Raw genomic sequence first — 27396 nt, 5'->3', positions numbered from 1 at the left:
GATTTCTTCCCAGGCCCTGAGTGATGGGAGAGTTGCTGATGGGTCAAGCGTGGGCAGATCCTCTGCTGGCTTTTTGGGTACTTTTAAGGTGTTACATAGCAGACCTGCAGGGTAACTTTGGGGAGTCAGTTGAGGTATAAAATAATGTGTTTTTAATAAAGAACAAAATAATACTGTGGTTTCCAACCCTCAGCAGAGAGTATGTTTAAACAAACAAAACTGAAAACAAAGCCCTGCACAGTTCGGGACAGGTTCTTGGGGTTTTTTGTTGATTTTGTATTTTTTTTTTCTTTCGATTAATCCACTTAGGCAACCTTTCAACGGTAGCAGGGAGCACTTCAGGCCACTCATCGCATCCCATCCACGTGTATCTCTGGTGGCAGTGTCTTAGGTGTGTGATCACTTGGGTGTGAGGGCCTAGAGGCCAGAGGTAGAAGAGGGGGTACTCTGCCAGTCACCCGGAGCACGGGGGCTGCAGGTACACCTGAGGCCGGTGCATCAGTAGGCAGAACCGGTGCTGCAGGATGTGCTGCACAGCTGGGATTGAGCCTGGGCTGTGGGAAGATGTGTATTAGCTATGTGAGATAGGGTGTGTGGGAGCAGGTGCTTAGAAGGAAGCAATTCTTTGTATGGTGTCTCTCAAGGTGGAGAGAGATGTTCAGATGGTTGTAGGGCCCAGGATTTGGGAAATCCAGTTTTAGTGGTGAAAAGGAAAGCATTGATGTTTGGAAATGTCCTTTAGCAACTGGAAATCTGTTCACTGGTGACATTTGCAGGATTGTATGATTAGAAAACTCAGTGTCTGCGTGCCCAAAGTGGCTAAAAGGGCTTTGGAAAGCAGGCTGGGAAGCCTTGCACCCGGGGTCAAACTTCAGCTCATGTGAGCAGTGGTCAGAGCTCTGATCTGCCATCAGTGAGTGGGTTACCTGCTAAAAACTGAAAAAAACTCCCTGTGTACAGATGAGTGGGTTATGTTGGCTACACAGCTTGGTTATCTCAGGTGGCACCATGGGTGAGGTGCCAGGTCTCAGTCACAGTAATCAGGGAAATGGGTTGCTCAGTGAGAGGAACAGACTGGGCTGCTGGCAGCATCAGTGTTGGGTTTTTCCTTGGTGGACATGTCCCAGGGAAGCCGGTCTGTTCAGGAGCTGGAGCATATGTGCTGCACTCGAAGAAGGTGGAGCTGGTTCTAGCTCCAGTTTGCTCTGGATCCTGTCAAAGCTGCAGGATTGCTCCAAGGCTTTAGACTGGTTGGGATATTCATTAGTGGGCAGGCTGTGAGCAGCACGGCAGAGCCATGACTTGCACCTGACAGTCCCCATTACTGCCATCATTTGGCTGAAGCTTTTCCTATTGTCTTTCTCATCTTGTGCTTTTCACTTTGTGGCTTTGATCCAGGTGTTCATCTGGCCTGCTGTGGTTTCCCTGTCTAGGAGAAATAACTGTTTTGTCCATCTTCAAAGTCCAGATATGGAGAGCAGAGCTGGGGGACGCTTTAGCTCCTTGACTTGTGCTTACTTCTGCTGGGCACATCTCCTGGATGGAGAGCACTGGTCCAACCTGATCTCTGCAGTCTTTTGAGGAAGTTTTGCCTGCCTCATTGCCCTTTGGATGACATAAACTGGATTACAAATCTCATTGCAATGCGTGAGGACTGACAAGGGGGAGTATCTTGCAGGCGTGTTTCGCTTAAGCCGTGGAGCGGGATCCTGCACCAGCGCCCCGTCTCTGCCTTGGAGCGCTGACAGAGCACAAGCTGCTCTTCGAGGAACTGCCTTGTTTTGCTGCACATGTTTGAGTTTTGGAATTCTAGTGCAGAACTTGCTCTTCTGAGCCAACTTTCCATAAACAGGGTTTGTTTTTTTCAATTTGAGTAATATCTACAAGCTCAGCCCTTTATGTTCTGGATCTGCTCAGAAGCTGAGGATGCAAAGTGTTGCTGAGAAGGGGCTTCTGGTTTATTTGCTTATGTCTAACTGTGGCAGCAGAGGGGATGTGGATAATAAACCTAGTGTCTCCAAGACTTTTTTTAAAAATGTGGACAAGAAGTGGGCTCAGAAATCACAGGTGCTTAGAAAAAAAATCAGTGTGTGGTTCAAACCAGCTGTTTGGATCTTGTTTCTCACCCCGGGATTTTGATGTTTCTGCTGCAAATGGAGCTGGGGAAGGGGTTAGAGCACAAATCTGATGATGAGTGGCTAAGGGAGCTGGGTGTTCAGAAAAGGAGGTACAGGAGGAACCTTCTTGCTCACTAAAACTCCCTGAGAGTTCAGCCAGGTGGGAGTCAGTCACTTCTCCCAGGTAACAAGTGACAGGATGAGAGGAAACAACCTCAAGTCATACTGGGGAGGTTTAGGCTGAAAAAATTCCTTCATGGAAAGGGTGGTCAGGCACTGGCACAGCTTCCCAGGACAGTGGTGGAGTCCCCATCCCTACAGGGATTTAAAAGCTGTGTGGATGTGGCACTTGGGGACATGGGTTAGTGGTGGGCTTGGCAGTGCTGGGGCAACAGTTGGAATAGATGATCTCAAAGGCCCTTTCCAACCTGAACAATTCTGTGAGCACTGGGTTTGGGCTGGATGAGCTGTTGACAATTGTGAGAGAAGGCTGTGTGTTGATGAGCTGATCCTTCAGGGATCAGGAAAGGGACTGACTTGGCTGTACACCATGGTTCATGTTCCACTGGGTATGGAACTGGGACCCGAGTGCACTGCAGATGTTATCTTTGGATTTCAGTTAACTTCTTTACTAACCATGAAAACCTTGCTGCTTTTCCTTCATATTTGCTGAATGGCATGAGTCAGATATTAAAGCAGTGACTTCAGGTTCCGCCCTGGGCTGGACCCCGACAAGGAAACGCCAAATAAGTTGTACCAGAAACCCGCGCGTTGCCTGAAGAGCGGCAGGGTGGCCATTCCCTTCCAGGGCAAGGCCATGGGGCTGCCTGTGTCTGTCAGATGGGGAGCACAAAGAGCCTCAGTATAAATACTCCCAGGACACAGTCAGTGAGGGCAGTTTTATTCCAGTACACAGAATGGACCTTTTTCCTCTGGACTTTAAGCAACATTTTGGCCGAACAAATGGAGCTGACCTTTTTGTTAAAAGCATGTTATCTTCTCATGCTTGTTTCAGTAAGAGGTTGTTAAAATTGAAAGAACTCCTTAACTTGTAGAACAGCTGACTTAAGTAATTCCAATAGCATTTATCATTTTACCTTTTGCTCCTTGGAGTTGGAGAGTTTGTAGTCTTTTTTTTGACGAGGAGAAATAAGAACAGTAGCTCTAACTCTGTGTGTTCTTTGCACAGGTGGAGAGAGAGGTTGAGTCTATGAAGTTAATTTTTAAGTTGATGAAAAGATTCACATTTGTTTTGAAGATGACTGACCTGCCCACAAGCTCAAGTTTGTTCCTGCTCAGATGCAAAGGAAGGATTACAGATACTTATCAAGAGCAGCTTTAATAAAGAGATCAGAAAGTCTTCTATTAGAAACTGGAAACTATTCTGTAAAGTGAGGGAATGCAACCAAAGTTGGCATCTGGTGCTGAGGCACCAGTGAAGAGCTCTCTCCCTCTTGAACGCATGTACATGAAGGAAACTGTCTTGACAGATGAAGCCCTTGGTTGTGTGAGTTGCTTAATTTCCAAGACATGGAAAAGCACTTGTGCTTACCCAAATCAGTGTTCAGGGCTTCAAGGATCACGTTCTTGTACTGGCTCTTTGGTCCTCTGTAGTGTGGCCAAGCCTCCAACCAGGAACGAGCACTTATTTTCTTTAGTTATTTTAGTTAGATTTTGGCTTAGTTGAATCTGACAGAACTGCAGTTTCATGGGAATGTTTGACTCTGTGTTGTGCACAGAGATCGCAAAACAAAAAAGCCTTTCCTTGGACGGGATGGTGAAGATTTGTTTGCCTGCTCCTACCTCCAGGAGGCAAAGATTGCAGATTCACCCCATTCCCCTGAAATTCAACAAACCTAATTATTTTCATGTATCTTCTTTGGGGTTGTGGTTATTTTATCTCCTTTTATTCCTCTCCTTTTTTCCTTTTCATTGCTTTCATTTGAACTTCTTTTATGGATTTATTTCATCTTGAATCCAGCCGCCAGGATGAGGCAGCATTCCATCTCTGCTCCCAGCAGTGCTGGCGCACAGGGATTACTGTGCGTGCCTTACATAAGGCAGCCCTGTTTACAGACACAGGGATTTTGGTTTTACCAGCAGTATGATGTTGTTGGATTGTGTTCAGCATGACTCACTGTAACCCCAGCTCTTTATTTCTGCTGCCTCTCGGGGACCAGGTTAAAGGCGATTGGCAAAAACAGGATTTTTCGGAGCCTGCAGAGCATACCTGATTTTGGGGATGAGATATCCCCTGCCAGGGAGGAACTTGGCTGTTTCTGGCAGCTTGGGTGAGCTGCTGCTTTCCCTCAAAGGCAGAGAGCTCTGCTGTCCACACATGGCTCATCAGAGCCAGCTCCTGGTTGGCCATGTTGGGCTTTTCTCTGCATCTTCTCTCCAGTTCTTGCATTTGCTGTTTGTTCCATGTGTTCTCTTTGCTCGGTAAATGTTGGAAATGTGCTGGTGTGCTTTGCTGTTTGCACGTGGCTCTTGTAAAAGTCATGATTGGTCTGAACAGTTAAAAGAGAAAGGAGGTAGGCTGGCCTGCTGCCCTTCCCAGGGAGGATTTTTTGGTGCTTTTGGGAGGTTCATATCCACACATTCACTGTTGGGGCGTACTACAGGGGATATAGAAATGGAAGCATGTGCATTTCATTAAAGAAATAAAGGGAAAGAAGATCAAAGATGGGGTGGGGAGCCTTTTGGGCTTGGACAGTCTTTCAAGTGCTCAGAAAGCTCCTGAAGGCAGCTGAGAAGGGCCTTCTGAACCCAGCCACATAAACAGGTTTAGGTGCCCTGTTCAGGTGAAACTTTGCTGTGTTGATGGAGTGTATAGGTTTTCGGGATGGCTCTAGCCAGAACAGCACAGGCCCGTGGGGCTTCTTGTTTGGTTCCCCATCTCTGTGTTGGCACATTCAGTTTGAAAGGCTTCATGAGGTTAAAGGGTGGTTACCAGGAATTCTCTCTGGGAAAGGCAGATTTGCAATTCTGATGGTAAGTTATGTAAGTAGAACACTTGGAGCCTTAATTTTATGGTAAGGCAGCCTCACAAAGCCTATTAAAGGGGACAGAAGACTCACAAAACGCGTGTCTGTTGGGGCCCTGGGGCGCTGCCAGCTCGAGCAGGGCTGAAGGAGGGTGAGGGGTTGGGCACTCCAGGGTTCTGAGGTGTGACTGTGCTGCTGTTGTGCAGGTCTCCCGGGTGCCAGGCCCGGGACAGCGGGGCCCGGAGCTGCCATGACGACGGGCGACTGCTGCCACCTCCCCGGCTCCCTCTGCGACTGCCCGGGAAGCGCTGCCCTCTCCAAGTCGGTGGAGGACTCGGACATCGGCCGCCCGCAGTACATCACACAGGTCACCGCCAAGGACGGGCGCCTCCTCTCCACGGTGATCAAGGCTCTGGGCGCCCAGAGGTGAGGCTGCTGCAGGAACAGGGCTCAGGGCTGCAGCTGGGCTCTTCCCCTTTTCGGGTGGCTCAGGGGTACGGGGAGGCGACAAAGTCTTGTTTAGTGAAGGAGTTTGCCAGGGTGCTAATACTGAGTGTGAATCCTCGTGAGCCAGCTGCTTGCCCGGCCTGTGCCCTCCGCGGGGCTCCCGCTGTCCCGTGTGCTGGTGGCCTGGAGCCGGCGTGCTCGTGGAAGCCGCAGACCTGCGGCCGCTCAGGATGAGGTGGCACAGGTGTCTCTCCTGCACGCTGCTGTCACGGCCTCGGGGGCAGCAGCAAAGCTGGGGCCGTGCTGTTCATAGAGACATTTGAAGGGCTGGAAGGGGAGCACAGCCCCTGTTCTGGGAATGTCCATGGAGTAAAGGCATGGCGTTGATCTTCCACCACAGGGAGGGGAGGGTGTTCGTGTTGCAGGAACTACAGCATCCAGCTATTGCTGGAGGGGACACGTGGCAGCTTCACTGGCTCAGACTCCTCCTGATGTGACTTCTTGTCATGTATTTTGAATAGCTTCCAGAGAAGAGGACGTTTGGCAGCATTGTTCAGTCCAGCTACCGAGAGCATTTGTGTCACATTTTGTGTTCAGAAATCCTGTCTGAACAGCTGTTAATTTTTTTCAATGAATTTGGTCAAATATTTATGGGATGTGAAAGCAGTGGTTGCAGACATGGGGAAGGAATGCAGGGAACCTGGATGAGAATAGAGGCAAACATAATTGCTGCGTCCAGCAAACCTGGAGCAGGCCAATAAAAATGTGAAAGGAACTGGGCTTGCTCTCTGGCAACAGATAGGCTGGGTGAGAAGTTGTTTAACCCTTAAGAACTTTTGGGGGTGTAATAATCATGTGGGAAAACTACCTGGAAACACGTTAAAAAACCCCAACAGGATTCTTTATGACATGGACACCAGTTTGTTTCTTTTGGTGGTGGGTTTCCTTGTCACCAGCACTTAGCACAAAAGCCAGGAGCAGCGTGACTGCACTGGAATGTTGAATTACTGATATGGTGTCTACAGCCTGCTGGAAAACTGTGTCTGAGTGTGTATCATGTGGGAGTGTGACCGGGCCCCCACCCAGGGCAGGGGGGGAAGGAAGGAAGGAAAATGAAGTCTGATAAGAATTTTTTTTTTCACACACTGTCAGCAGATTTTTTCATTTTGGATTTTTTGTTGGTAGCCAAGGTTATAGTAATGTGCTGGAAATATGAAACTTCCCAACAGGAAGAGAACGAATGAAATATCTTGCAGATGCTTTTCTTAGGAAATGACAAATGCATGAGAGCACTGGAGGCTCTAGGGGATTGTCTGTCCATGTCACTAGGGCTCTGTGTGCAGGCTGTACTTCTGCTGTACTGGTACAGCATTTTATGGCAATAAGTGTTACAGAATCATCAAATAATTCAAATTGGAAGGGAATTCCGTAGGATGTCTGGTCCAGCCTCCTTTTAGAGCAGGCCTGCTCAGAGCCTTGTCTGATGTAGTTTCCAGGATCTCTGAGGATGACGTTTCCACCACCTCCCCAGACTCCTGTTGTACCTTTTGCAGGGATTGTCTTGGCTGAGGAAGTCCCCTAAATATAAAGGCATGTAAAAAGGAGGTGAGAACAGGGACAGTGATGTTTGGCAGAGAGAAGGGGATGGTGTACATTGGGTGTAATTTGCTTCACAGACTTAAATATAAATAAAAGTCCAATTGGGATGAAACCAGCTAAATGTTGAAAGTGGTAGAGATCTCCTGTGGCACACAGAGAGGAATCTTGCTTCTCCTTTAGCAAGCTGACATGCACTTCCTTGCTGGCTCTTCTCTTTCCTTCCTGTCCCACCAACCTTTTTCCCCAGTGTGCTCCTTTTCCTTGAACTGTGCTTCCATGTCTCACTCTTGCTCTCTGTGCAAACTAATGGAAGTGGTCCTGCTGCTTTTGAAGATTACCAAGTGCTTGCTCTGACTGTTGTGTTGCAATCCCACAAACTTCTGCAGTCAAGTGGGGTTTTTTGAAGTCAGAACAGCAGTGGAGTGGGACCTAATGGTACGGGTTCTGTGTGGCTTTTGTTCTGTCAGCAATACGTAAAAAAAAATGCTATCTGATCTCACTCACCTGGATTTCAAGAGGACATACAATAGGGTCTTTGAAACAAAGATGTTCCTTTCTCTCCCTCTCACACCCCTAAATCTGGGCAGCTTTGGATGGAAGAGGAAAATGGTGTGAAAGAAACAGCTGTTTGGAAGGTGGAAAGAGAGATGCTAGTGAGGGCCTGGTGTCCATGGTCCAGGGAAGACAATCCTGTCCTAGGCCTCTGCTGTCCAGCATTTTGTTCCTAAATGATCTCAGTGATCAGTGAATGCAGAAGAGATATATGTACTGAACTGCTGAGAACAGCAAACTTTGGTGTCTAGAGCCATTTGGGCCTTCCCCGGGAGCCCAAAACATCCTCATCGTGGGGCTGGCATATGTGGCACAGGGCTGCTAACAAACCTGTGCCTTGGGATGCCAGCTGGGATGCCCCATCCCTGTAAGTGTTCCAGGCCAGAGTGGCTGTGGCTTTGAGCAAGCTGGTGTAGTGAAAGGTGTAGCACTAATTGTTCACAGTCAGTGGTGCCAGCTGAAGGTGTCAGGAATATCTTGGGAACAGATGGATGGTTTCAGTGGGATGAGCAACACAGGCCTCCTGCGGGGAAGGTTGCAAGTGTCTCTGAAAGTGTTTGTTACTTGCTTTGGTGGGTACCTGTGGTTCTGTGAGGTCTGTGAGGTTCTGTGTGATTCTGTAGTTGAGACTCATGGCCAAGGAGGTGTTGTTGCTGAAGCACCAAAGCATTTCTGCAGCCACCGAGAGGCCAAATGCTGCAGAGCAGTTGTTGCTCTGGGGAGGGTGTGCCCATGGGATGCCAGAGAGTTACTGTGCAGTGATGGGCAGAGGGTTTGTATGCTGGAGACCTTGGTCTGGGTGCCTCTGAAATATGTTGTGTTCTTGGAGAGGTGAGCTTCCAGGGTCAGTGCAGTTACATCTTGAGATATTGCTGTTCCTTGTGCAGTTCCTGCTCAGCCCAGGCTGCAGAGCTGAGGTGGGCTGAGAGTGGGTAGGTGATCTGGTAAATGTGACTCTGATTGCCAACCTCTTGAGTGGCTGCAGGTGGCTGGGGCATGCTGTGACTACCGTGGGTCATTTGGCTTCACTTTGGGCTTTGCATGAGTGCTTCAGGCTTGGTGTTGAGTCCAGTATCAGCCCCTGCCCAGTGTGAGCAGAGCTGAAGACTGCGGGACTGCAGTCACTTCTGGGGCCAGCTAAGCTGGCCAGGCAGATGTGCCATCTTCTCTTGTTACAGGTCTTCCAGATTTTAAATGATCTAAAATGTCCTGAGCACCTCCATGGTCCCCTCAGACTGGTTTCTTGCTGCAGCAGGCTCCTGGCATGCTGTGCCACACACTGCCTGCTGTTCGTGTGCCTTTCTGGGGCCTGGTGGGACCAGACCCTGTGGCTGTGTTGTTCTGCCTGCTCTGACTGTGATTTCATTCTGTTTGTCTCTTGTTCTGCATCTTTAGTGATGGTCCCATCTGTCGAATCTGTCATGAAGGTGGAAATGGGGAGGGACTGCTTTCCCCATGTGACTGCACAGGAACACTGGGCACCGTGCACAAGAGCTGCCTGGAAAAATGGTTATCCTCCTCCAACACAAGTTACTGTGAGCTCTGCCACACAGAATTTGTTGTAGAGAGAAGACCAAGACCCTTGACAGAGGTACCATTTTCTTCCTGCTTCATTTTTATTTCCATATCATTTGAGAGAAAATGATTGCCCTGCTGTTCTTGTAGTTCTTGCTGTCTCCTCCTCCTCACAGTACCTTTGTATTACTTTGTACTCATGAGGAAGAATCTATTTGGAGAGATCAAGTCTCTTATCGGACCAAGTGATGTATTTGCAAACACACAGTAGTAGTGTTCGGGGCAGCTCCTACCTGTGACCTGCCCACGTGCCACCTGCCAGCAGCAAGCACTGTGCTTGTGGCTGTGCTTTAATGCCTGGGCATCAAAATGCAAATGTCACAACATCACTGACTGAAATATGAAGTTCCCATAAATACTCTTTTTTGCTTCTGGTTTTAATCTTATCTCGCAGTGTTGCATTAGTGCAGCTCTCTTGTATGTGCCTTCCTTGTCATGCTCTGTTCTGAAGAGTGAGATGTGCTGATTGCTGATACTGTTTGTAAAAGACCTGTCTTCCCATGACTAATATTGATGTGTGCTTCAAAGCCTTTGGGCCTTGCTCCTTCCTGCTGCTCTGTGCTCCTTCCAGTTGAAGGAGAAAACAGGACAGGGCTCAGCTGGTCCTTATGTTCCTCTCTGTACTGATCGTAGGGGAATCAGGCTGTCAGCCCCCCAGAGTTGGAACATACAACCCAGGCTGGTGGGTTGGGTGTTTTTGTTTTGGGAACAGAGGCAGCATGGACCAGGCCATTGTCTGACCTCAGAGTTCAAGTGTACATCCCCAAAACAGGAATATGTGAGGTACAATACAAAAGACTTAAGGATTTTAAAAGATGGTTTAATATGTCTGCAATTGTGTGAGCTCTCCCCGTGTCAATGTGCTGCTGGCTTGGCTTGGGGATTCCTTCAACACACTGTGCAACTGCAGAGAAGCATCAGTCTGCAGGTGGCCATTTACACTTAACAATTTTGGGAGCCCCACATTCCTGCAGCCATCAGCAGTGGGAGGATTGGGAGGTCTGGGAGCTGATTCTTAGCAATAGGCTCCTGTTGCCTGCTGGCTGTCGGAGGTTTGTCACTGCCTGCCAACAGAGTGTGTGTTGTGGAGGCAGGGTTGTTTTGGGTTTGTAGTGTTGACTGCTCTTGTCCACTCTCTCCTTCCCCTTGCCCCGTCAGTTAGGTCAAAACTGAGTCACAACTGGAATTCTAAGTTGCTTTTCACATCTCTGTTTCCATTCGCATCAATTCCAGAAGTTGCTTTTTTTTTCTTCCCACCTCCCTCCAGAAACAGTATTTGTCCCCTCCTCCTTTCCACAGTCCCCAGCTCTATTTCTCACACTCCCATCTCCTCCCAGTGAACCTTGGAGTGGAAAAGACTCCACCACTGGGGAAGCAATGGATATTAAGTTTTAATGACTGTTTAACTTACAACTGACTGTCATGGACTTGACAGCCCCAGACAGGGGGAGGCTTTAGCCTACAGTGCTAACCCAAACCATGTATTTAGCCCAGTGGTGAGCATTACCTCAGTGGTTACTGCTGTTGCAGTCTTACTGCTTCTCTCCTAGCTGCTACAACATATAAAACGGAGCTTTGGCCAGTATCTCTCAAATGGTTGTTTCAGAGGTTGCAAAACAATGCTTTAAAACGTTTAGGAAGGGCTGTATCTTGGCTTTGAGGACACAGTGCAGGCAAGCCCAGGGACAGTGAGTTTGCTAGGGCTTTTGTGGGCCAAGTTGTGAGTGCAAGTCGCAGATGTTTTAGCTTAAGAGCTGGTAGAGGATTCCTGTCCAGAAACAAACACGTAGGAGTGCGTTTAGCCATCTTTCACAATGCTGTGGCACCTCGTAACAAGTATAGGCTTGGAAAACTGCACACCCAAATAAAAGCTCAAAGGCCAGTGTGTAATGGAGGAGTTTCTCCTGTGACACCAACTCTCTGCCTCCATCTGGCATGAGGAGCTTGCTGGGAGAGTAGGACAGAAAAGTCCTGTCTGTACTCCAGTGTGGGTGAATAAGTGCTCCAGGACAATCAGTTTTAATTCCTGTTGAAATTTGTGAAAAGCCCCTTTGGACTAGAGCCTGTAAGGGTATGGTGATCAGCAAAGAAGCTGTGAGTGCTGAGAGGTGTTGGGTGGGCAGCATTTAATGAACTCAAACACAAGAGAACGGCCACTGTGTTTTCAGAGAGGAGTAGATTCCTTGAGCCATTACTGCCAGCTGGCAAAGGCTTTGGGATTCCAGTGATTTGTTACTTCTGGTATTTTGGGCCTGTCTGTGAGCACAGTGAAGGGGATGATCTACCCTGTTGTGGTGTCTGCTGGGGAACAGCTTGCCCGAAGTGCCTTGTGAGCCTGGAGGCTGGTAAGCACCTGATGAAAAGTCTCCAGGTAGCTGGCGAGAGTGATCCGCGCTGCAGAGCAGGGCCGAGCCTTCATGGTACAGCCCCAGAGCAGTTCCCTGGCCAGCAGCTCAGGGGCAGTAAGGTTTTCCATAGCTTGGAAAGCAGCATATAGCCTGGTTGAACACATCTCATGGTAGCAGGGGCCAGCAGCACGTCCCCCCAGGTGTGGAGTGCTGTGGGTGCGGTACCAGCAGCGTGTGCCGGGCCCTGCACAGCGCCATTCAGCTGATCAGCACGTGTGCTCTGTGCCTGGCACACCATGGCTGGAGGGCTCCTGCTAGAGCAAAATGGCTCACCTGGCTGGAAAGACCACCTGGTTTTGTTGTATTACTTCCATCATGCTGTAAACCCTCTGATCCCTGCCTAGAGCCTGGGGAGAAAGTGTCCTGGAGTTCAGTTTCTCATTTTCCTTGGGAGCTATTACAGCCACTCTGAGCACCACTGCAATCTGTGCTGGGCAGAGGCAATGACAGTGAGTATGTTCCACCCCATGAGGTTTGCTGGGGCTTAGAGGTCACTTAAGAGGTCACCTGACCGAGTGTGACCGCTTTGGGAAGCACCCACTGGTAGCAGAGGCTCTGCCCGTAGTGCAGAGCCCTTTGGAAGGAGCTGATAACCCTTTGGCCACTGGCTGGCACTTTCCATTAATGCTCTGCCTGCAGTCTGGTGCAATCTCATCCCCACACCAGACCAGGCTGCAGCTCATCACCAAATACTTTTGGGAAGAGTCACCCCCAAGTTGTTCATCTGTTTCTGAGAAGAGGGCTGGGGAAAGAGGCTGCTTAGTCATTTAAAAATGTCACTGTTCCCCCAGCCACCTTATCTAGGAAGTTCTATGCCACCTTGGTTGTGAGGAGGGGTGGGGAGTGTTTTGAAACTTTGGGGGAAATGATGTTTGTGGTGAGTGTGCTGTTGAGGAGCCCTGACAAAAATTCACTGCTCACCAAGTAAAGCTGGGAAATCAAAATAGAAATTAAGAGCAGAGGAGAAATGGGTGGAGCCTAGGACTAGGAATGATGCAGGAGCATGCTGCATGGCAGTGGTGTTGATGAAAGGGTCTGTTCCATGTGTGAAAGGCTGTCCAAGCATTCTAGCTCTCTTTTGCTGTCACCTGGCCACAAGGGAATTCAGTAACATGCTACCTGCTGCTGTTGGGCCTCTGAGGAGAAGGCAGCTCTTGCTGTTGGCTCTGCCATGTCCTGCCTTTCCAGCCTGGGGAAACTCAGAGCTGGTCATAGTGGCTGCAGCGGTCACTGGTAGCACAGCTGATCTCTGGGAAGGGACCATCAGCTTCATTAAGAACTGGCTTTGTCCTGTGGTTTTGAAGATCCTTCAGAAGGAGAGGGCCTGAGGCTGACTGTGAGCTTCAGGATACATTTTGGTGAGTGCTGGGGGGAGGCTACACGGTCAAGCTGAAATGCTTCTGTGTAAACTTCCTGATTTCTTGGAAGTCAGGAAACACCATGACCAAAATTGCCTTAGTTCTTACTTCAGGCCTCTTATCTGTGTTACAGTGTGGCCTTCATGGTCACAGGCTGTGTCTTCCAGACGCAGTGCATGGATGGAAGATGCTCACTAGCTAACTTTGTTAATCCTGCTGTGTGCTCGTGTCCCTGCTCACCAAGACCAAACTATTCTTTTTCTCAGGAGCTTCTCTGGGGTACTTATTGCTGTGACATCCGAGCACTTCACAAACACTAACTGAATTTTGCAGCCGCCTTTACAGAGGAAAGGTGTCAACTTTGTCCAGTATGGATTAAAGATAATTTGTTATTAGAATTGTATTTTTGTTTTCTTTGAGCAGATATTGATTTATGTTGTGGTCTGTTCAATGGAAAAACAGTAACAGTGTTGACTGCCAGTGTGCCTGATCTCTGAACCCAGAGTGGGGAACTTGTCTGAGCCCAGAGCCAGCTCTGGCAGCCACAGGCTGGCCCATAGGTGTGGGGGAAATATCTCCTGCAGTTCAGCCTAGTTGAGCTATTTTTTAACTAGGAAGCTGGTCAAAAGCTAAAAAAAAAAACATTAAAGGCTTTAGTAAACTGTCAGGCTGTGAGATAATGGGCTGAGTGCTTTTGGGAGGCATGTTTTGAACCCCTGCAGGTTGGGATGGAGAATTGACCTGCAGCCCTGGGTGGAGAGTTCTGTTGCCAGAGGTGCAGGATGCTGCTGCCTATGCTGTGAGAGGACAGAATGGCTTCTGCTCAGCTCTGAAGTGGTGTCCAGCACAAGACAGTTGTGGACCAGGGTTCTTGAGTGAGGAGCATGTCCCCAGCAGAGAACAAAATGGCCAAACGTTGGAGAGGGATGGTTTTCCAATACTTGATTTTCCTATATGATTGTTAATTTAGTGGGCCTCCATGTGTTTGAAGGGAAGTGATCTGACTCCATGACACTCCAGCCAGCATGGCTGGCATAGTCAAAAAAGGCAAAATCCTTTCTGTGTTTCCTGGAAGATTTCGGCATTTGATATTTAGATGAAGTGTTTGAAGTGTCAGTTGCAGCACACACAGCTCTCTTGGAGGAGGTACTTTCCTCTTTGTTCTAATAATACCATGCACAGGAAATGCCGAGGTACTGCTCAGGATTCTTCTTCAGGGAGTATCTGTACCTTTGCTGTCCAGAGCACGGTAGAAGGAGGAGCACAGGCCTGTGGACCTGAAGGATTGCTGTGGCTTGGACAGCTCTTTCTCCAGGCCACAGGTGGTCGTACAGTTCTCTGGGCATGATTGAGTTTATTTGTCCTAGTGTTTCATGCCTTAAATGTGCCTCATCCAGACCTTGTTCTTTAAAGTCCTATATAGTATATGGAGAGAAGGGAATACCTCTTGCCATCAATTAATTCCTGCCTCCTTAGAAGGCTAAGTTAGGATGTGTCAACTTTTCTGGAGGAACTTGCCTCTTCCTGGCTGTAGGAGAGCCAGGATAAGTGGTGTTACAGGCAACTTGTGTACGAGTCAAAACATTGCCCCCCCTGCTTCTGTCCTTAGTGTTCTCCCTTTCACATAAACTCTTCTCTTTGGTCTGGGGCAAAATCCATCACAAACCTATTTTCTCTTACAAAGTGCTCTTCCTGCTGGAGATACTTTGTCCTTTGGGATTTCAGGCAGAGTTGCATGGATGGAGGCATTTGGGACTGTGTTGGATGTGTTGCATATTTCCAGAAAGCATTACTAAGGGTGACAGTGTGGCTGTGTTTCTACAGCCACGAGCCCTTCTGCACAGCTCCTGGCCTTCTCCCTGGCTGCAGCCCACTGCCCACAGAGGGAGGTGGGTGTGTGAGTTGGTCTGTATTGGTGTATGTGAGCCCGCTCCTGCCCATTTTTACTTTCCCAGGTTACCAGCAAAAGTATTTCTTTTCCATGGCCGACTTGTTCTGTGTGTTTTGCTGTGGCACTGACCCTCTCAGTTCTCTTCAGTTCATTAACCACTTGTAAAGTGTTTTAGCCCCAAGCTATTGTTAATTTTGTCCCCTCTGAGTGTTTCTCGATGGGCTGAAGAGAAACACCACCTCGGCAGCCCAAAGACTCCTGTTTGGGGCCATCTGCCCCTGCTGTGAGCCAGCTTTGGTTTCCCAGCTCCATCGGCTGGGCGCAGTCCTGGCGTGGGGGGTCAGGTCTGTGCCCCAGCCCAGGTCTCTGCGGAAATGTCCCAGGGCTGCAGGTCAGGCAGGTGTCAGAGCAGCAGCTGTTTAGTCCCAGCAAAGATCACTCTATACTCCAGAGGAAGGGTGTATTTTTGCTCACACATCATGCAAATACCAGGGAGAGGAGCCAGGAGGTTTCAGGTCTCTGCTCTGATAGTGGACACAAACTGCTGGTGCAGAGACCAAGGCTCTGGCTTTGCTAAAATTACTGGGAGGTTGAAAGTCAACATACTCTCATGGTGAAAGCTACCAAGTATAATGCAGGACTTGTTCATAATGCTTCTCCAAGCATTTAATACCTTTGCTAAGGCAAAACTCATTTAAGACATCACTGAGGCATCATTTAAGACATCTCACTAATTCCAGAAAAGATTTCTCTGGTGAACCAGTCACTATTGGAGCAGTCCAGCCACACCTTCTGTTTCCCAATTTCTGTTCTTGCAAGCAAGTCTCGGGAGGGAGTCCCAAGAAAATTTTGCTTCCATGTCTTCAATGCTGGTGTTTTCCAGCAATGTGTGCGTCAACAGCTTGATTTATAAATGGGCTGCTCTAGTGATTCTTGTGTCTTTTGATTCTCAAAACAGCTCCTCCTTCCAAGGGTGCTGTGCTGTACAAGAGCCTGACAGTTTTTTGCTTCTCCTGTTTTTCTTGGAGTTTATGGTGCAGTTTTGATTAAGGATGATTACTTTTCAATGATTGCTAATACTTTTGGTTCACTTAAACTGGATATTTTATGTAGGTCAGTGGATTGTTTTTTTGTCTCTTGAAACTTTCAAACACAATGTCACATGCAACGAAATGTGTTTGAAATTCTCTGAGGTGTTGCTTGACTGTGTGGGTCATGCTGGAGTAGGGGACACCTCCCATGGGTCTGTCACGTGCAGTCCTTCTGCTTTGTCTCCTGAGTCTCCTGCACCTCTGTGGCAGTGGGAGGTGCTGCAGAGATGTCCCTGCAACACGCAAAGGGAGGTTTGCAGGCAGGAATTGTGATGTTACTTCTGCTTACGTTATTAGGGGAAGAAGTTTTGCCTCTGGGCGCAGCGCCCAGTGCAGCGCTCACTGCCCCCCTCCAGTTCAGAGAACTGAGCTGTGATATAAGCTCTCCCCCACCCTTCCTCCAGCCTTATCTTCCTTGCAGACAGACTTTTTGCTTTCCTCGAACTCTTCTGCTGAACTCACTGCACTGTTGTCTGATCTGTGTTACTGTACCCTTCCCCAGCCCATCTCTCTCCTTGCTCAGTGCACACCTCTTTTAGACTCCTGGATCTAGTGAAAAACAAATCCCTCTTGGTTCCAGCTGAGTTCCCACTCCTTTAATCTTTTTTTTTCTCTCTTTACTTGCCTTTGCTGTCTGGAGATGCTGTTTGCAGATCCAACATGAAATTCTCTTGGCACTTCTCTGTGCAGTCCCAGGCACTGCTCTGCAAACTGCAGTGGCCTGTTTGGGGCCAAACCAGGAAATACTTCATCCCTGCATTCCTGGCACTCACCAGCACTAGTGTCTTCTTACGTGTCTGTCTTCACCACTCTGTCCATGCCTGTCTGTGCTGTGATGATCCAGAAGATCAGTGGGCTTTCTCTGAGGTGCAGCTGCTGGCGGTGCTGTGATCCCGTATTTGCACATGTCGTGGTGTGGCATTTGCCATGGTGACCCCACCCATGGAAGCACGTGCTGCTCTGGAGGAAAGTGTCCCAGTGACCTGCAGCACTGCTTGGGTCTGTTCCTCTCCTGTCCACCATTTCTAGTGCTCCTGAATCTCTTGGGTCAGCCCAGAGCCCTGTGCTGCCCAGCAGCCGAGGGCACAGGGAAGGCTTTCATGCCCGTACAGCAAGAGATTTAGTTTGTGGAGTTTGTGGAGTGTCGGTGGCAGGTAGTTAGGGAAAGGAGGATGAGGAGGGACAGCTTTGTGCTGCAGCATTTGGCTGCTTTGCTTGCGGGGCTAGGGGCATTTCTGGGTCTTGGCTTCCTGACCTCTGGGTACTCTGTCAGAAAACATCCCTTCCCACCTTGGTGGCAGAAACAGGACCATTCTGCTGGAGCTGCCCATGGAGCCCAATGGCCTGCAAGAAGGTTTTGGTGCAGGCCCAGAGGAGGGATGTGACAGTCCCTCATCTGAAGTTGTATTTTTTGATTCAACATGTTTCTCAGGACAGGGACAGGGCTAATAGTGCTGCTGTGATTAAGGTCATGTGATTTTTTCTGGCTTTTATAGCCAGGCAGCAGGTCAGCAGTGGAAGGAAAATCAACAGGCACCTGAGAAGCCACAGGGTAACTGTTTGGTGGGCAGAAAGCAGGTGGGCTGTTTTGTAATGCAGCCAAATACTTGTGTGGTGCTGTGGCTTGCCATCATGCTGTGGCTGTGAAGCACTTAGGGAACTCTGGCAGGGTCAGCCCATGAGGTTGGCAAGTCACACTGGTCCTCGCTCATGCCCACCAGAGTGAGTGGTCCAGCTGCAAGGCTGGGAGAGATGGGAGCACGTGCTGGCTGGAGCGTGCTGGTGCTGCAGTGCTGGTGCTGTGCTCACTGAGTGCTGATGTGATGTGTCTGTGAAACGGGCTGACAGCTCACGGCCATGGACATTTGGCCACACAAGGTAAGTCAGCTGTAAAAATCAATGAAAGCTAATTTTTAAAACACCCATTTATAAGCCCCCAGACAGATTGCAAGGTGCTGAGTGCTGCTGAGAGAGTCTCTCTTCTGTCCACTCCCCTTGGTCCCCAGGGGCAGAATGCAGCCCAGCCCTGAGATACATGGAGCAGCAGGTGCTGGGATGGACAGCCTGGGAGACTGCTCTGATATGCTTTGAGCTCTGCTCTTGGCTTCCAGAGGAGCTGATGTTGTTCTGGTGCCTTTTACTGCCTGCTCCTCTCCTGCCTCCCATGACCTGGGCTCACCCAAGCTTCATGGGCACTGCAGCACCCAAAGGTGCTCTCATCACCCCATAGCCCTGCTGTGGCTCTAAGAAATGAGTTCCCTTCCACAACCCTGCTGATCCCAGTATCTGGGAAAGCCTCAGGATCATGCCAGAGGACAAAGAAATGTGGTTGTACCCAGAATTCTGTCACACAAGCAGAGAGAAGTTGTTTCAGGCAGGACCTAGGACTCAGCTCATAGCCCAAATGGGCAGCAAGCAGCCACCTCTGCCTCTTTCCCTTCAGTCTCAGACATGATTGCAGTGCGGAAGCTGCTGGAAGAAGACCAAGTTGTGCTTTTTTTGCTTTCCCGTGCTTACTTGATAGTTTTCCCTACAAAAATTGTTTAATCTGCCTGACCACTTTATGGATTGTTTGCAAAGTTTAAATAAAGTCTCGTATGCACCAATATGTTGCTGTGCCAGAAATGCTGGGCCCTTAGGTTGGCTTATTGTGTTCCATTTTTTACTGTGTCAGTGCATATTGGCAAAGTAAATCAACTACTTCAAAAGGAAATTAATTTGCTTCCTGCCTTTATATGTTTGGTTCCCATGTTGGGGAGGAGGAAGGAGTTTCAAAAGTCACAAGGAATAGAAATAGAATTAAGATGCAGTAAAATACCTATCTGCCTGAGCTTCTTATTGTACAAGGGTCAAAAGTGTCCCAAGATGTCCTATTGCAGGGAATGGGGTGCTCTGGGCTTGCTGCTAGAGGGAACTTGGTCCAGACAGGGTGATTTGGCACTCACCTGAGTGCTGTGTCACCAGGCAGCCCTGTCCTGGTTGGACTGGGGAGAGCCTGGCATGTGGCTGGGTTTGAGCGCTGGGGCTGCCCAGGAGGTGCTCTGTGTGGGAGCAGCTTTCCTATGCCAATGAGTTGCTGTCCACCCTCACTTCCTCCCAGGGCTGCTCAGACTGCATGTGTGGTCTTTATCATCCCCATGCAGCTCATCACACTGATCTCCTCCGCAGAACCACGCAAGGTCTGCCTCCCTTCTCCCAGCTCCTGTCCAAAAGACAGTTCTGCCTGCTCTGAAAGCTGCCTGGTGAAGGAGGACCTGGTGATGCTGGTCAGCAGTGGCTGAATATGAGTCAGGTGGGCAAGAAGGCAAATGGCACCTGGCCTGTACCAGCCACAGTGTGGCTAGCAGGACCAGGGCAGTGACCATCCCTGTGTGCTGGGCACTGCTGAGGCCCCACCTCAAATCCTGGAGTGACCCCTTACTCCAAGAAAAGACAGTGAGGTGCTGCACTGTGTCCAGAGAAGGGGGCAGGAGAGCTGGGGAAAGGTCTGGAGCACCAGGAGCAGCTGGGGGGGCTCAGCCTGGAGAAAAAGAGGTTCAGGGGGGACCTTCTGGATCTCCACAACTCCCTGACAGGAAGATGCAGCCAGGTGGGGGTTGGGCTCTGCTCCCAGGGAACAAGGGACAGGACGAGATGAAATGGCCTCAAGGTGTGCCAGGAGAGGTTTAGGTTGGATATTGGGAAAATTTCTTCATGGAAAATGTTGTCAGGCATTGGAACAGGCTGCCAAGACACTGGTGGAGGCACCATCCCTTGAAGTGTTCAAAAAATGTATGGATGACTTAAGGACATGGTTTGGAGGTGGTGCTGGGTTGATGGTTGGACTTGATGATCTTGGAAGTCTGTTCCAATCTTAGTGATTCTGTGATCCTTTGAGGTTTTCTTCTGGCTGTCTGCCCATCAAGTCATGCTCCAAATGGCTTCAGAATCAATGAAAGTTCCTTGACTGTTACACAGAAGTGTTCAGATGATTCAGGTCACATCCCTAAAATATCGTGGTTATGAGTCCTCCCAGCTGAAATTCCTGGCCAGGCTCATAGCTGTCACTGCAGCATCCTGTCCTTCACTCGTGGCTAACTCAGTTTCCTGTCCCAGCAGAACCTGCTGCTCCTGCGGCTCTAACCAGCCCAGCTACTCCCCTATTCCATGCCCAGGGTTGCCAGCTCCCCCTTGTCTTTCCCTTTCCCACAAAAGTTGGCTGTGCTCCTAGTCCCATTCTTAACCTTTCTGCTCTGTCTCACTGAAAATCCCTGCTGCAGTTAAATCTGCACTCACCTGTGTGGCCCCTGCCCTGCTTCCCTCTGGGCCTGCTCTCTCTCTGTGCCTCTGGCCATCCATGTCCTGAGGTCTCACTAATTTCTGGCATACTTGCCACCACCACTTCTGTATTGCTGCTTAAATGGTGGCTTCTGAGTAGGAACGGAGCTTTGTGTGCAGAGTTCTCAGATGGGTCCCTTCCCAAGCTGTCTGTTCCAAAGCAGGTACCATACTCCAAGTCTGGCAGTGGGATTGGCCTGACAGCCCAGACCCTGATAGTCTCTTCCCTGCTCTGCCTGTGCCTTTTCAATAATATTCTCCAAGTTTTATTTTAAAATAAAATTTAAAAACCCTGAATGAGGCGGTCATCTTTGTGCAGGGAAGAATCTGCAGGCCAGCACACAAAGATCCCACTAAAGATGTGTGGTAACAATTTGGTATCTGTAGGAACCACAGCTTCTTGCTATTCTAAAAAAGGAAAGGAAAGGCTGAAAATAGCATAATCCCAGGAAAATAGAACAATTGCTGTTGCTGAAGTTAAGTATCTAAAATTAACCCACAGTGGAAGCAAGTCAGGACTCCCAAAAGAAGGAAACATTTGGAGGTTGCCTGTGAAACTCTAAAATGCTGTGATTCTCCCAAAGGAACCTGAGGGCTGGATTTGGGACAGATGCTCTTATGGCTTGGCCTTGCTGCAGACCCCAGTGTCCCTGTTTCCTACAGCCCCTGGCACCAGTTACAGAGTCCTGGGTCTGTTTCTGTTGAAGCTCAGTCCAAGACCTGTCAGATGAATATTAAGCCAGGCTTTACTGAGCTGACATCCTTCAGTGCCTGCTCCTCACTACTCCAGAGGAGAGCCCAGGAGCTTCTGTATTCATGACAGCCTTCCCCTATACACATTCTTTAGCTGTTTCTTCCATTTCCCTTGTTAGTTGTTAAACCTAGACTTGACACTCTCTGGTTCCATTGTGGAGAAGGTTTATGTGAGTCAGGCACGTTCACCCAGACTGTGAGAGTGCAGGCGAGAGCTCCCCAGCTCCTCCTGCCCGCCCTGCACGCTGCCTGTCCCGGGCTGATCCCCTTCTCCCATCCTTCCCGCAGTGGCTGAAGGACCCCGGGCCCCGCAATGAGAAGAGGACGCTGTTCTGTGACATGGTGTGTTTCCTGTTCATCACTCCTCTGGCGGCGATCTCGGGCTGGCTGTGTCTGCGCGGGGCCCAGGACCACTTGCAGTTCAACAGCCGGCTGGAGGCCATCGGACTCATAGCACTCACTATAGCACTTTTCACCATCTACGTCCTTTGGACGCTGGTAAGTGCCAGCTGCTGGGGCCCTGCTCCTGCTCAAACAGGAGCTGGAAGCACTGGCTCACACCTCGTCGGTGCCACCTGCTATTTCTGCCTCTCTGTGTGAGAACACCTTGGGCTCTTCCACTTGAATGTCCATTTAGTTACCTTCATGTGCGAGCTGCTAAAGTTGTTGCTGAGAATGGAAAACCACTTCCTGGTCATCTGCTTTCCAGACTGTCACAGTGTTCCCCAAGTGTTAGGTGCTGGAGCTGGGATGGGGCTGGGGCTGTGTGGGAAGGGCTTGGGGCTGGGTCAGGCAGTGGCCCATCTGTGGTACAAGAAGAAATACAAACTTGGTACCTGGGCAGTGCAGGGGAAAAGTAAAATCTGGAACACGTTTGACTCCTAAATAATTTACCATTGTGTCCCCCCTGTGCTTTTGCTGCTCAGCACAGACTGGCCATGCCCAGCCAGGGCAGACTGGCCTTGGGGATCTCTGGCCACAACTAAGCAAATTCCTACACAGTATTTTTAAGGTGTGGGTAACACAGGTGTGTGCAAGGAGCTCTCTGGCCGTGGGGAAATCCGTGGCTTCTCTGATGCTGGGTTGTGTGGTCGGCCCTGAGTCAAGGCTTGGTAGCCAGGCTGCCCTGGCCCACTGCTGCATGGGGGGCACTGGGGATTGCCAGGAACCTGCACTTGAGCCAATCTGGGTATTAACCTGATCTGTGCTGGGAAGGAGCTTCCTGCAGATGTCTTGTTTGGCATATCTGGATGTACTGAATTAGGGGGTGAGGAACTTGTAGCTTGCAGGGAGCTGAGAAGAGCAGGAGAGCCAATGCGGGTTTGGGTGTGGCACAGGCGGAGGCTCAGTGGGGCTGCCCAGCCCCTCCCCGGGACCCCGGGGCTGCTCTCTCCAGGGGCTCCCAGGCCAGGGACTTCCCTCTGTTTTCCATTCACTTTTTTTGCCTTGTGTGCTGGGTGGACTTTCTAGGTTTGGATCTTGATTTTGGCTCTCCTATTCCAAGCCCTGTGTGTGCTCGTGCCCTGTCAATGCCCTTTTCCAACTGCTTGCTGGGAAACACCATTTTGGGAAGAGAAGAAGTGCAGTTGATGCAGGAGAAATAGTGGGACCCCAAAAAGCTGGCAGTTCTGTGGGCAATAGAAATTCCCCAGTCCATTTCCCTGCTGTGTCATGTTCCAATTTCTCAGAGTAACCCCTTCCTCCGGGGCTGGAACTCCTTACAACTCTCCCCCACAGACTCAGGAGCCAGGGCAGGATGAGCTGGTGCTGCAGCAGCCCCTGCTCTGGGGGCAAGAGTGCCTGGGGGCAAAACTGGAGCCGCTCCTTGCATGAGAGCCATGGAGGAAAGTCTCCATGCTGCATGTTCCTGCACGAAGCTTGTTTCTGTAGGAAGCCAAGCTAAAATTGGAAACCTTAAGAGGAAGTGTTTCCATCTTCTCCACCTCAGGACTGGAGGAAATGGAAAAATGTTTGTGCAGTAACAAACCCTGACTAAAATGGCCCTAATTCTGCCGTGCTTCACTTTTCCTTGAGCAGAGGGGGACATTAGGTGAAGCCCCTTTATTCATATTCTGCTCATTCAACCCTGGGCTGTGCAGTACAAGGGGCTGATATGTGGGAGGGGGTTCATGGCGGTAATAAGTGTGAGGGTTGTGAGGGAGGCTTCGTGAGGAGCAGGAGCCTTCCTTGAGGGTTCCACCATTAGCTCCCCATTCTCTGAAGACTGGGAGATGTGTTTGTCAGCAAACAACCTTATTGCCACAGTCCCTCTGCAACAGGAAGGAGGGGTGTGCACAGATCAATAAGCTCAATTACCTCAGTGCCACAGTGGCACAGCTTCATTTCTCATAAGATGTGTCATAGACCCATCCAGAAGTAATAGTTTTACTGAGTTTTCCGTGTCAGATACACTTCCTGGTATGTCTTAGTTGCGAGCTAAATGCTTCCTGTGAGAAAGCCTGGTTTAGATCAGTGGCTGACTGGATTCGGTGTTTAAGCCGAGCTCGAAGCTCCCCTTGCAGGGCTGCTCTGAAACTGCAGGGGCCAGCTCCTGCCTCTGCTGGGCTGCTCCAGGTCCCTGCAGCCTTTGCATCCTCCTGTCTCCCTCTGGGTGAACAAGTCTCCCAGGCCACGTTGTTGTCAGAAAAAAATGAGTCCAGCTGCTGTCCTGTTGTTGCAGACCAAGGAGGGAAGGTTTTTGCACAGGTCAAAGAAGTTCCCCTGGGATCTGTGAGATGGGAGGAGGCTGGTTGGATTCAGACCCTTGTTTTGCCCCCCCAGAGTGCTGGCTGCAGCCTGGGGCTGGATGACAGGGTGAGTTGCAGCTCATCCCCACCACACTTCACCAGCCCCGACCTAAACCCAGCTCAGCAATCCCCGTCCCACTCTGCTGGTGCTGCCCAGAAGGCCCCTTTGGCTGTGCCCTGCTCAGCCTGGTGTCACCAGGAAGGGATTGATTGCTGGTCAGAGGCTGGGGACATGTGTCGGGGTCAGTGCTGTCTCCCTTGCCTCAGGATAAGGGATCCCCCGAGGCGCAGGGGTGCTGGCATCTGGCTGTCCCTGTGGCACGAGTGGCGGGGGTCGCTGACAGAGCGCTGCGTTCTCGCCCGCCAGGTCTCGTTCCGCTACCACTGCCAGCTGTACTCGGAGTGGCGAAGGACCAACCAGAAAGTCCGCTTGATGATCCCAGCCTCGCGGAGCCCTCACCCTGTGCCCCACTCCCTCCTCTCCGCCAAGCTCATGAAGAAGACCGCAGATGAGACCACCGTCTGAGCCGTCCCGCGGCCGGCCGAGGTGGAGGGTCGAGTGTCCCCGCAGGCCCAGGAAACACGGCAGCTGTGGGGGCACTGGAAAACAATCATCCCACCCAAAGGGACTCTGCGCTCAGCACGTGCTTTAGACCTTGGCAAAGAGACACATAATCAATATCTGTGTGTGAAATGGCCCAAAAGAGCCTGATGGCAGAAAATGCCTGTCTGCAGGGACACTTTCCTATAACTAAATACCATACGTGGAAAACATCTCCCTCTCTCTCTCTCTATATATATATCTATATATAATATTATTTTTTAATGGCCATGCATATTGTGTTTCAGTCCTTTTGTGTTGATGTTCTAAGCTTCAGGATAGAAGCTGGCAGCCTGATCTCATTCAGAGGTTAAATCAATGCCTTTTCTCCAAATGACCATATGAAGAACACTTTTCATCAACCATTCTTGAAAGTCCCCTTCTCCTTTGCACTAAATTGGTTTTGATATACTGCAACAGCCTTCCCGTTACTCTTTGGTCTCTTTTGTGGTGTTCTGTCCTTTCTAGAAAGTTGAGTGTTTTTAATAATTATAATCCCAGAAGGAGTAAAATGACGTAATACGGAATGGAGACATTTTGTATTGTAAAGTACTGTAATTTTGAGAATTTCAAAATCAGTTTCAGAATGAGAGAATCTTTTCCGGTGCAGACATGATCTCACAAAATGTTTTCCTGAGATCCTGGCTCATCCCCAGGACTTGGATGCACTCAGCCCTTGGTCTGTCTGGCAAAGGTAGATGGTGGATCCGAGGGTGGGGAATGATGGCTCCATATTTGCTAAACCCACCATTGCCTTTTGCTTTGAAAAGATTGAGAAAGGAGCTTTCCTGACCCCAGAAGGTGGGAGTTGGAGTCTCTGTTTGCTGATGTCCTTTCACCACCTTGAGGCTGGACCTCCTGTAGCATCAGTTCCACACGTACCTTAGGGGACAGGCCATGCCCTGCGGCGCTGGCAGGACACAGGTGCTCTTGGCTGTCTCTGCGCTTTATTTGCACATTCCAGAGGAGCTGCTGGGGTTGGGTTCATCCCTGGTAGCGCTGCCTGCCTGTTGTATTCTCCAGTGAACCCAGCCCCCAGTTTGCTGGTTCCCAGAGAACAGGCTCTGGGTCCCTTGTCCTGTGGGGCTGGTGTTCCTCCTCCTTTCACCTGCATTTCCAGCACATGCAGCTCTAAAAAACCCTCTGTTTCGGCGTGCCCCCTCTGCCAAGAGTCTCCCTGGTTTGGCTTTGGTCCTTGCCTCTGCCACCTCCTCACCCTGCCAGACGGTGTGTGTGCCTGGTGCCGAGCTTTCCTGAGCCTCCCAAGTGGCGCGGGCTGTGCCCTGCTGGGTGCTCCAGAGGTGTGTACAGCTGCTCAGCTGGAGCCTGGGCTCTGGCTTCATGGTGGTGAGTGTAGAGAGCAGGCAGGAGGCAGGCTCTGAGGGGCCTGTGTCCTTGCAAAGGGTGGTGGTGGTGGTCATACGCTATGTCCCTCTGCCCCTTCGCTGAAAGCAAGTGGATCAGTGCAATGCCCTGCAAGATGGAGATCTGTAATTTCCTGAATTCAAAGCACCATGTGCACTTCTTCTTCCTTCTCCTCATCTCCAGCTGCAAAGCAGGATGTGTTTCCTTATGTGTTCCCTCACCCTGGGCTGGAAGTTGCCGGTGGCATGAGCAGCAGGGACCAGTGTGCCATCTTGCCCAACAGGATTGCTCCAGCCCTGGGCCCTGGTCTCTGTCTGCTGGTCTCTGTCTGCTCTCCTCCACCTCCTCTCCCAGAGTTCCGGTGCAGCGTGGGGATACCCCGGCACATCTTGTAGCAGCCTCTCTGTGCCCTGAGGGCTGCTCTGAACTGCTCTCTCTTCCAAGCATGAGGGGCTGGTGTGACCACGGGGTGAATGTCCTCTGCTACAGCCAGGCTGCACATCTCTGCTCCCCCTCTCAGCCAGCCCCCCGACTGTCCCTTCTGCCACATACCCCTGGGTATCTGCCCTTTTCCCAGTCATGCAGGGATTACTCTGCCCCTGGTACTCTTGGTGGAGAGTCCGCTGCAGCCCAGCTCCAGTCACAGTCCCTGCTTCAGTCCCATGCAGGTGCTCCCCGCTTTGCACACCCCTTCCATGGCAGCAGGCTCTGCACCACTGCTCTGTGCCTTGTCCTGGGTGCCCCTTCCTTCAGCCCCTTCCCAACAACCCCCTTGTCACCAGGACATCACCAGTGAAGAAAAATGGGGGGGGGGGGGGGGGGGTGGTTTAACCTTCCCAGTCCTGGCTGCCTCCCAGGAGCTTGGCTCCACAATGCACCAAGTTCTGGCAGGTGATGAGGGATGCTCTCTCCCACAGCACGTTCCCAGGGTAAGGACTCAATGGAGCCAGTGTTCCAGTTAGGAAACCCACTGTCAATCTAAATATGCAACTGTGAAAGCCAGAAGCCCCTGGCTGGGGCAGTGGGGGCCCGGCTCTGTGCTGCTGTGTGGCCACGGCAACACTCAGCATCCTTGGCTTTATTGTCATTGCCAATAATTGGAGTTGTTGCATGTGCCCCTGCAAGACCCAAGAGTGACTCTTTGAGTCTTGTCCTCCTTCCCAGAGGAGATGTTCAGCTCGTGGATGCGGGCAGTCGGTGTCTGACCCACCACGTTCCAGTGTGTTCTGGGGAAATGGGCTGTGCAATGATGTAAATAAAAGTGAGACAAACTTTGGGCTGTTGTGTTGTTACTGGAGGGGGCCAGGGCTGCAGAACCCAGGCTGCCTACCTGAGAGCACCCCCGGTACCGCCTGCCCAGGGCAGCTGCCCTGACCAGACCCCAGAGCCCTAGCAGAAGGTTTCAAAGTTGGACAAAACTCAGGGCTTTTGTCATTTCTGGGCAGTTTCTTTGTCAGTGCATAGAAGCCTGCCTGGCGTGGGCCAAGCAGGGCAGTGATGTTTGGGCCAAGTTGAGTCCTTTGGCCCCTGGTTGGGCCAGGGGTGTGTATAGGGCTGCACAGAGCGACCCTGGTGCTGCCCATGATGC

General features: G+C 50.4%; 1 protein-coding gene across 4 annotated transcripts in view; it reads left to right on the top strand.

Annotated features, from left to right (window-relative positions):
* MARCHF2 (membrane associated ring-CH-type finger 2) overlaps window positions 1–27082 on the top strand; it is a 34205-nt gene extending 7123 nt beyond the window's left edge. For 3 of the 4 annotated variants that reach the window (XM_048287709.1, XM_048287710.1, XM_048287712.1), the window contains exons 2-5: window positions 5311–5530; window positions 9098–9293; window positions 21384–21593; window positions 24210–27082. In XM_048287709.1, the coding sequence (XP_048143666.1) occupies window positions 5355–5530; window positions 9098–9293; window positions 21384–21593; window positions 24210–24368 (741 nt within the window). In that variant the 5' untranslated portion in view covers window positions 5311–5354 and the 3' untranslated portion in view covers window positions 24369–27082. Of the gene's footprint in view, window positions 1–2475; window positions 3625–5310; window positions 5531–9097; window positions 9294–21383; window positions 21594–24209 lie in introns of those variants that run through there. The other variant, XM_048287711.1, reaches the window with a different exon arrangement.
* The last annotated feature ends 314 nt before the right edge of the window (window positions 27083–27396 follow it).

Source organism: Corvus hawaiiensis, chromosome 28, assembly GCF_020740725.1.
Source record: "Corvus hawaiiensis isolate bCorHaw1 chromosome 28, bCorHaw1.pri.cur, whole genome shotgun sequence".
Classification (NCBI taxonomy): domain Eukaryota; kingdom Metazoa; phylum Chordata; class Aves; order Passeriformes; family Corvidae; genus Corvus; species Corvus hawaiiensis.
The sequence above is the reverse complement of the archived record's forward strand: the minus strand, read 5'-3'. Positions and strand labels throughout refer to the sequence as shown.